Source organism: Coregonus clupeaformis, chromosome 20 (genome assembly GCF_020615455.1).
Source record: "Coregonus clupeaformis isolate EN_2021a chromosome 20, ASM2061545v1, whole genome shotgun sequence".
NCBI classification, from domain to species: Eukaryota; Metazoa; Chordata; class Actinopteri; order Salmoniformes; family Salmonidae; genus Coregonus; species Coregonus clupeaformis.
This window is the reverse complement of record NC_059211.1, coordinates 38,420,518-38,428,534: the sequence shown is the minus strand read 5'-3', so window position 1 is coordinate 38,428,534 and position 8,017 is coordinate 38,420,518. Positions and strand designations below refer to the sequence as shown.

The 8,017-nt window shown below is 41.3% G+C and overlaps 1 protein-coding gene across 1 annotated transcript; it reads left to right on the top strand.

Moving 5' to 3' along the window:
• Positions 1-387: 387 nt before the first annotated feature.
• LOC121532904 (cytochrome P450 2D17-like) lies at positions 388-5,626 on the top strand. Its single transcript, XM_041838699.1, is given in 4 exon segments — positions 388-403; positions 1,822-1,995; positions 2,209-2,370; positions 5,442-5,626. Coding segments are annotated over 4 exon segments (537 nt in total).
• The last annotated feature ends 2,391 nt before the right edge of the window (positions 5,627-8,017 follow it).

The window sequence follows — 8,017 nt, the reverse complement described above, 5'->3', positions numbered from 1 at the left end:
TTGTTAGCAGAATACAAAGTAATGTACTGTAGACTACTTTCCTCCATATCATTTTTGGTATGGCTGCAATAATTATGTGCTGACATGTTATGCAATTTTATGGTGTGTTTAAAGGTGTCTTTGATCTAGCTTGTCCGCTACAATGGAACCAATTGAAAAGTGAAAACCCCACCCACCCTGCATGCCAGTCAAGTTAAATCCAATGCACTGTTTACTCACGGTCCTGTCTCCTCATCAGAGGATGCCTACTCTAAATGCATTCTATAAAGACCATAGATATAAATATAATTACTTCACAGTTTACGCGTGTGTGTGCGTGTGCGTGTGTGTGTGTGGCTTCCCACTATAACAGATATTGATTAGGTAGCTATATAAGAGAGAATTACCATGTGCCTCTTCCAATGTGACGAGCATGTGTGTGTGTTGAGAAGAGTGTGTGTGAAAAGTGTACGTGTGTGAGAGCTGGAAGCTCGGTCGTGTTGCTCTAGATTTCTGATTTCTTTACCCCAGTCAGTTTCCATCTCCATCATCGAAGGGCTGGAAGGGAAATCCCACAAGAACAGAACCTAAAAACTTGAGTTAAAACACTTCAAACAGTCCATGTTCAGATGAAAAAGGTCATAAGTGATGACGTTTCTGATGTTTTGCCCCTATAGTTGTCAGTGGTGTCATTTCATAATGTGATGATGATGGTGTCGGTAGTATTTGAAACTAGTTGAAAGCCCAACTTTGTTCAGCAGAGTGTGGGAACCATGTCTTTGTAATGGAAAGGGGGAGCACTGATTTTCCTATATGACAGACTTCCCTCCTCTTTGGTTGGCTTTGTGAAGATGTGTGGTTTATGAAACTCAGTCTGTCAGTGTAGGCGGCAGGTGCTACTCTGAGAGGCTTACAGTATAGAAATATAATCTCATTTTTGGGACATAACATTGCTTTTAATTGAAGTGTACCATAATAACTCTACCTCTATGGTTTACAGATTGTCGTGAGACAGATTGTTTGCTTGAATTGTGGTTACAGTAGTGTGTAGTTGAAAAAGAAACACAAGGGTTAATTTGGAATGTACACACACACTGCACAGTAGCGTAGTAGTTGGCACCTTCCAACCCTCAGGGAGGTGCTGTTAACCACAGTGTGAACATATAATATAGTCTAAATGACACTGATGAGGTATGGGGGAGTGAGGTAAGTTGAGCCAAAGGGGTAACTGGAGCCACCCTTGTTTCTAGGAAACCATACACAAAATTCATCATTTGACCAAATATTTAGGAAGATGTCGTCATTTCATGGAGTCTGTGAAGGAAGAAACCACATGGAAAAAGTGGTAAACAAGTTAGCTCCCCCCAAAAAATGGATTTTCACCAAGTCAAATGAATTTATTGTGCATCCAGAGATAGAGAAGCACCAGGAGGACTGGGATCCAGAGGATCCCCGGGACTACCTACTGTAGACACGTACCTCACAGAGATATAGAAGGTATGGTACTGGAACAGTAGCCAACACTTGGACAAAGGTCAAAGACACACATCACGTGAATGTAGCGCACCACCTCCACCAGACTGATAAGTCATGTTCTCTTTTCTATTTGCCACATTCCAACCCACCTTCCCCTTTAACGTCCTCAGAGGAAGGAGGACCCTAAAACTGGCTTCAACACAGAGACCATGGTGGTATGTACCCTGGACCTGATCAAGGCTGGGATGAAGACCGTTGCCACCCCTTTACGCTGGGCCCTGGTCTACATGATGAACTACCCAGAGATACAGGGGGATTGATTGTTTGATTGATCTATTGATTGATCCCTTCACCTTTACCCTCCAGGGAAGGTCCAGGCTGAGATAGACAGAATGATAGGCCAGTCCTGCCAGCCCAACATGTGTGACAGACCCAACATGTCCTACACTGACGCTGTCATCCATGAGACACAGAGGATGGGCAACATTGTGCAGCTGGGTTTCCCCAAGATCGCCAGCAAAGATGCAACACTGGGGGGAGGTAAGAGACATTAGCTACAGCATTAACAACAGTCCCTCCATGTGTTATCCCTGAACTTTTGTGACATTCAGCGCTCAAGGCTAACATTAGCACAATACTAACAATAGCTACCAAAAGCCATGGATGATTTGTACAGTTAGTCATAATGTGCCAACTTTGCCATGTGGCTGCTACATTGCAGTAGTCATGCCCTGCACATTGATTGCTGGGCAGGTGGGCAGTCTGTGAGTTACAGTCTCTCTGCAACGGCCATCTACACCAACCTGTCTTCGGTGCTGTTTGACAAAGACGAGTAGGAAACTCCATACACCTTCAACCCAGAGCACTTCCTGGATTCTGACGGACAGTTCAGGAGGAGAGACGCCTTCCTGCCTTTATCAGCAGATGATACATCAGACCATCCCTCCAACAGTTATCATTTGTTACTCAGGTTATGATCTCTGTTGTGTTTTCTTGTTTTCATTACAAACTTGTGTGATGAGTAACCTTGCCTGAGACCGGAAGACTTGTGTAGCTTCCTGAGCTATTGGCAAATGATCTGGGTTCAAACCCAGTCGGTCACACTAACTATTCTCCATGCTCTTATCATGACGGACTTACATTAACGTGATGACTGTTATTTGTCGAATCAACAAACTATGTTTAATTGTCACTCGATTAAATTAATCATGTAACAATTAACTCATTAGGAATTTGGGGCACCACGGAATAAGTTGTTTAACGAGTTACCATCTCCGAATTAAACTCTTAGAAGATATACAGTTGAAGTCGGAAGTTTACATACATCTTAGCCAAATACACTTTGTTGTCCTTAAGCCATTTTGCCACAACTTTGGAAGTATGCTTGGGGTCATTGTCCATTTGGAAGACCCATTTGCGACCAAGCTTTAACTTCCTGACTGATGTCTTGAGATGTTGCTTCAATATATCCACATAATTTTCCTTCCTCATGATGCCATCTATTTTGTGAAGTGCACCAGTCCCTCCTGCAGCAAAGCACCCCCACAACATGATGCTGCCACCTTCGTGCTTCACGGTTGGGATGGTGTTCTTCGGCTTGCAAGCGTCCCCCTTTTTCTTCCAAACATAACGATGGTCATTATGGCCAAACAGTTCTATTTTTGTTTAATCAGACCAGAGGACATTTCTCCAAAAAGTACGATCTTTGTCCCCATGTGCAGTTGCAAACCGTAGTCTGGCTTTTTTATGGCGGTTTTGGAGCAGTGGCTTCTTCCTTGCTGAGCGGCCTTTCAGGTTATGTCGATATAGTACTCGTTTTACTGTGGATATAGATACTTTTGTACCTGTTTCCTCCAGCATCTTCACAAAGTCCTTTGCTGTTGTTCTGGGATTGATTTGCCCTTTTCGCACCAAAGTACGTTAATCTCTAGGAGACAGAACGGGTCTCCTTTATGAGCGGTATGACGGCTGCGTGGTCCCATGGTGTTTATACTTGCATACTATTGTTTGTACAGATGAACGTGGTACCTTCAGGCATTTGGAAATTGCTCCCAAGGATGAACCAGACTTGTGGAGGTCTACAATGATTTTTCTGAGGTCTTGGCTGATTTCTTTTGATTTTCTCATGATGTCAAGCAAAGAGGCACTGAGTTTGAAGGTAGGCCTTGAAATACATCCACAGGTACACTTCCAACTGACTCAAATGATGTCAATTAGCCTATCAGAAGCTTCTAAAGCCATGACATCATTTTCTGGAATTTTCCAAGCTGTTTAAAGGCACAGTCAACTTAGTGTATGTACACTTCTGACCCACTGGAATTCTGATACAGTGAAATATAAATGAAATAATCTGTCTGTAAACAATTGTTGGAAAAATTACTTGTCATGCACAAAGTAGATGTCCTAACCGACTTGCCAAAACTATAGTTTGTTAACAAGAAATGTGTGGAGTGGTTGAAAAACAAGTTTTAATGACTCCAACCTAAGTGTATGTAAACTTCCGACTTCAACTGTATGTTATATTGATAACAGTCACTCATTAAATAATGACCTCATCAGCCTCATTCTGAACGTTGCATAATCCTTCAATCTGCAAGAACCCTAACCTTATTGATGAATCAGCAATACGCAAATTGGCTTAATTATTTATTTACTAATTAACTAAATAATAACACAAAATACAAACACCCACAGTTTACTGATTACTAACGTAATACAATGAAAGCAGGTCCCTAGTGGACTGGACTATCAATAGCATGACTGCTTGGTTAGGGGAAGGAGTGGTCAGTAGAAAGAGCGTGGAAGGGAGAGACAGAGATTCAAAATATCGTTGTTTCATTTGGAAACTACACTAACAGTAATCATAATACTTAGCACCCTAACCACCGCTCATTCGGATAAGAAATGCAATGTATATATTTACGCATAGCTGTCCTTGATCGTCATCTCTCTGATTAACCACTTTCTCAAAAAGATTTTGAGTGTCCTATCCCACTTTGGTGTGACTCAACTTGTCTTCGAATGGAGTGTTCGTTAGATAGATACTTCAGATGTACCAATGGTTGTCTGAGAGGGATTGTCCTTCCCAACTCGTGTCTTTAGTGAAAGTTCTCTAGACGACTATACATGCCAGCTGCAGACTGATATGATAAGGTCTAGTGCGTTTATCTGCTTCTTCACCTCGTGTAGAGGTTGAGAGTTTCAGAGTTTCACCATTTCAAACGAATGGACTACCGTCTCACGTTTTCTGGTCTGTAGAGTGTCAACCATTTTAAGCCGTGGGGCTTCCTGGTCTAACCATTTTAAATGTGCAGTCACCACTCTCACGTTTTCTGGTCTAAAGATTGATTTGTTTTCAAAGCTTTTTATGCCATCTGGGTAAAAGGGTAGTTCCATCGCGATGACACGATCTCTGATGGCACTTGGGGCGTGGCTAGTCACAGTGCATAGTTTATATGAAAAACTATTATCTAATTTAGAATGCTAAAATCACATTGCTATCTTACAAATTCTCATACTTAATCATATATTTTATACAACATTTAGATGCAAACCTGATAACTGAAATGTGTACACTTTCAGAGATACAGTTATTTAGTAATACCATCCTTAATGACATCATGAAACAATAAACAATATGACATGATTATTCTTTAGATCCCCACCAACCATTCGAAACACTTGGATGTCAGAAATAAATTCCAATGTCCAATCTTTTGGAGAAAAAGGTTTTGGCGGCAAAAGTCTCTCTATAACAAAGAGATTTCAGTCTTACCATACTAGAGAGCCAGAGGGAGAGTTTCTGCAAACTATTTATGACCGGCTGTTAAGTCATAAAACCGGCCTATCTGGCTATCTGTCAGCCATTTGCCAAGCTGATCTGGCACCTTTGATCCTCACCAAGGAGAGAGAGTCATGACACTATCTTTCTCCCTCAGGTAAGCGTGGGTGTCCCCTCAAATTAAATGTTTGTTTGTGTGTGTGTGTCTCTCCAGGTATGCGTGTGTGTCTGAGGGAGCATCTGGCCCGTATGGAGCTGTTCCTGTTCTTCTCGTCCCTGCTCCAGCGGTTCTCCTTGTCTCCAGTCCCTGGAGCCATGCCCAGTCTGGAGGGGGTCCTGGGGTTCATTCACTACCCAGAGGACTTCCTGTTCCAAGCCCTGCAGCGGTGACCACCTTCTCCTCACACTGAAAACTTCCCGCTCGCCCTTCACTCTGACCACTTCCTCCTCACTCTAACCAAAACATAGAGCACCACATGGTGGCTCCAAACAATGTTTGGCTGGGAGAAGCAGGAAATAGTTGTTAGTGTTGATCAGATTCACTGGACAGGGAGGAGTAGACTACATGATATTATTACTAAAGAATGTTTTTGTTTTTTACGGCATATTTTTTTATCGAGCCAACAAACTGCAATTCAGAGCAGTTAATATTGAACTAATAGCAGATTTGCTATTATTACATTTATTTGTTAGTAATATTACATTTACTTTGCCAGTCCAAGAGTGCTTAAAAATGTCATGGCAAAAATGTTGAATTCCGCCTAAATAGACATACCCAAAAGTAACTGCTTTTAATAATGAACAGTTAGTTATATGATAAGGACATGCATAAACTTGGTATCATTGGAAAGAAAACACCTGGGAGTTTATAAGGAAATGGTCAGAACATAGACAGGAATGGCACAGTTCAGATCACACAAAATCTAGCACACAAAGTAACCATTTTTTGTTTTTTTGTTTATTTTGAAAGTCATCTTTCATGGACAAACTATAAGTCAATTATTGATGAAAAGAGCTGGAAACACATGAAACGGCTTCCACAACAAGTCGAAAACTTCTGGAAAAGAATGGGATTGATAGACACAACAGCTAGAACTTTACAGATGTTTTAGTAAGGGGTGTCAGGTGCAGTCAAAGGACATCTCCAAGTGTCCCCTCAACCTCTCCAAAGTGTCCTAAGTATGTAAATGAGGTAATTCCACTGCTATTACAGATTAAATAAACCTAAAAGTTATTGGTCACTATAAAAAAAACATTTCTACAATATCAACCTCTCTCAAACATTGTGGTGGTGTCAGAGAACATCCAGGTATTTGGTATAGGTATTTTATTAGGATCCCCATTAGCTTTTGCAAAAGCAGCAGCTACTCCTCCTGGGGTCCACACAAAACATGAAACATGACATAATACAGAACATGAATAGACAAGAACAGCTCAAGGGCAGAACTACATTTAAAAAATGTTTTAAAAAAAGCACACATAGCCTACATATCAATACATACACACAAACTATCTAGGTCAAATAGGGGAGAGGCGTTGTGCCGTGAGGTGTTGCTTTATCTGTTTTTTGAAACCAGGTTTGTTGTTCATTTGAGCAATATGAGATGGAACGGAGTTCCATGCAATAATAGCTCTATATAATACTGTACACTTTCTTGAATTTGTTCTGGATTTGGGGACTGTGAAAAGACCCCTGGTGGTATGTCTGGTGGGGTAAGTGTGTGTGTCAGAGCTGTGTGTAAGTTGACTACGCAAACAATTTGGGATTTTCTTATAAAAAGAAGTGATGCAGTCAGTCTCTCCTCAACTCCTAGCCAGGAGAGACTGGCATGCATAGTATTTATATCAGCCCTCTGATTACAATGAAGAGCAAGTTGTGCCGCTCTGTTCTGGGCCAGCTGCAGCTTAACTAGGTATTTCCTTGCAGCACTCGACCACACGACTGTGGTCGAGTGTGGTGTCAAAAAAGCAGAGCATCTCTTTATTACGGACAGACCTTTCTCCATCTTTACAACCATTGAATGTATATGTTTTGACCATGACAATTTACAATCTAAGGTAACACCAAGTAATTTAGTCTCCTCAACTTGTTCATCAGCCACACCATTCATTACCAGACTCAGCTGAGGTCTAGAACTTAGGGAATTATTTGTACCAAATACAATACTCTTAGTTTTAGAGATGTTCAGGACCTGTTTATTACTGGCCACCATTCCAAAACAGACTGCAACTCTTTGTTAAGGGTTTCAGTGACTTCATTAGCTGTGGTTGCTGATGCTTATATGGTTAAATCATCAGTATATATGGACACACATGCTTTGTTTAATGCCAGTGGCAGGTCATTGGTAAAAATAGAAAAGAGTAGTGGGCCTAGAGAACTGTCCTGTGGTACACCACACCCTACATGTTTGACATTAGAGAAGCTTCCATTAAAGAAAACCCTTTGAGTTCTATTAGATAGATAGCTCTGAATCCGCGATATGGCAGAGGTTGAAAAACCATAACACATACGTTTTTTCAACAACAGGTTATGGTCAATAATATCAACGGCTGCAATTAAATCTAACAGTACAGCTCCCACAATCGTATTATTATCAATTTCTTTCAAACAATCATCAGTCATTGGTGTCAGTGCAGTACATGTTGAGTGCCCTTCCCCGTACAGTAAGTCTGAATTTGTCCTGCTAGGTGACCTAAACTGGGACATGCTTAAACCACCCGACCAAGTCCTAAAGCAATGGGACTCCCTAAATCTTTCTCAGATTATTACCAATCCCACAA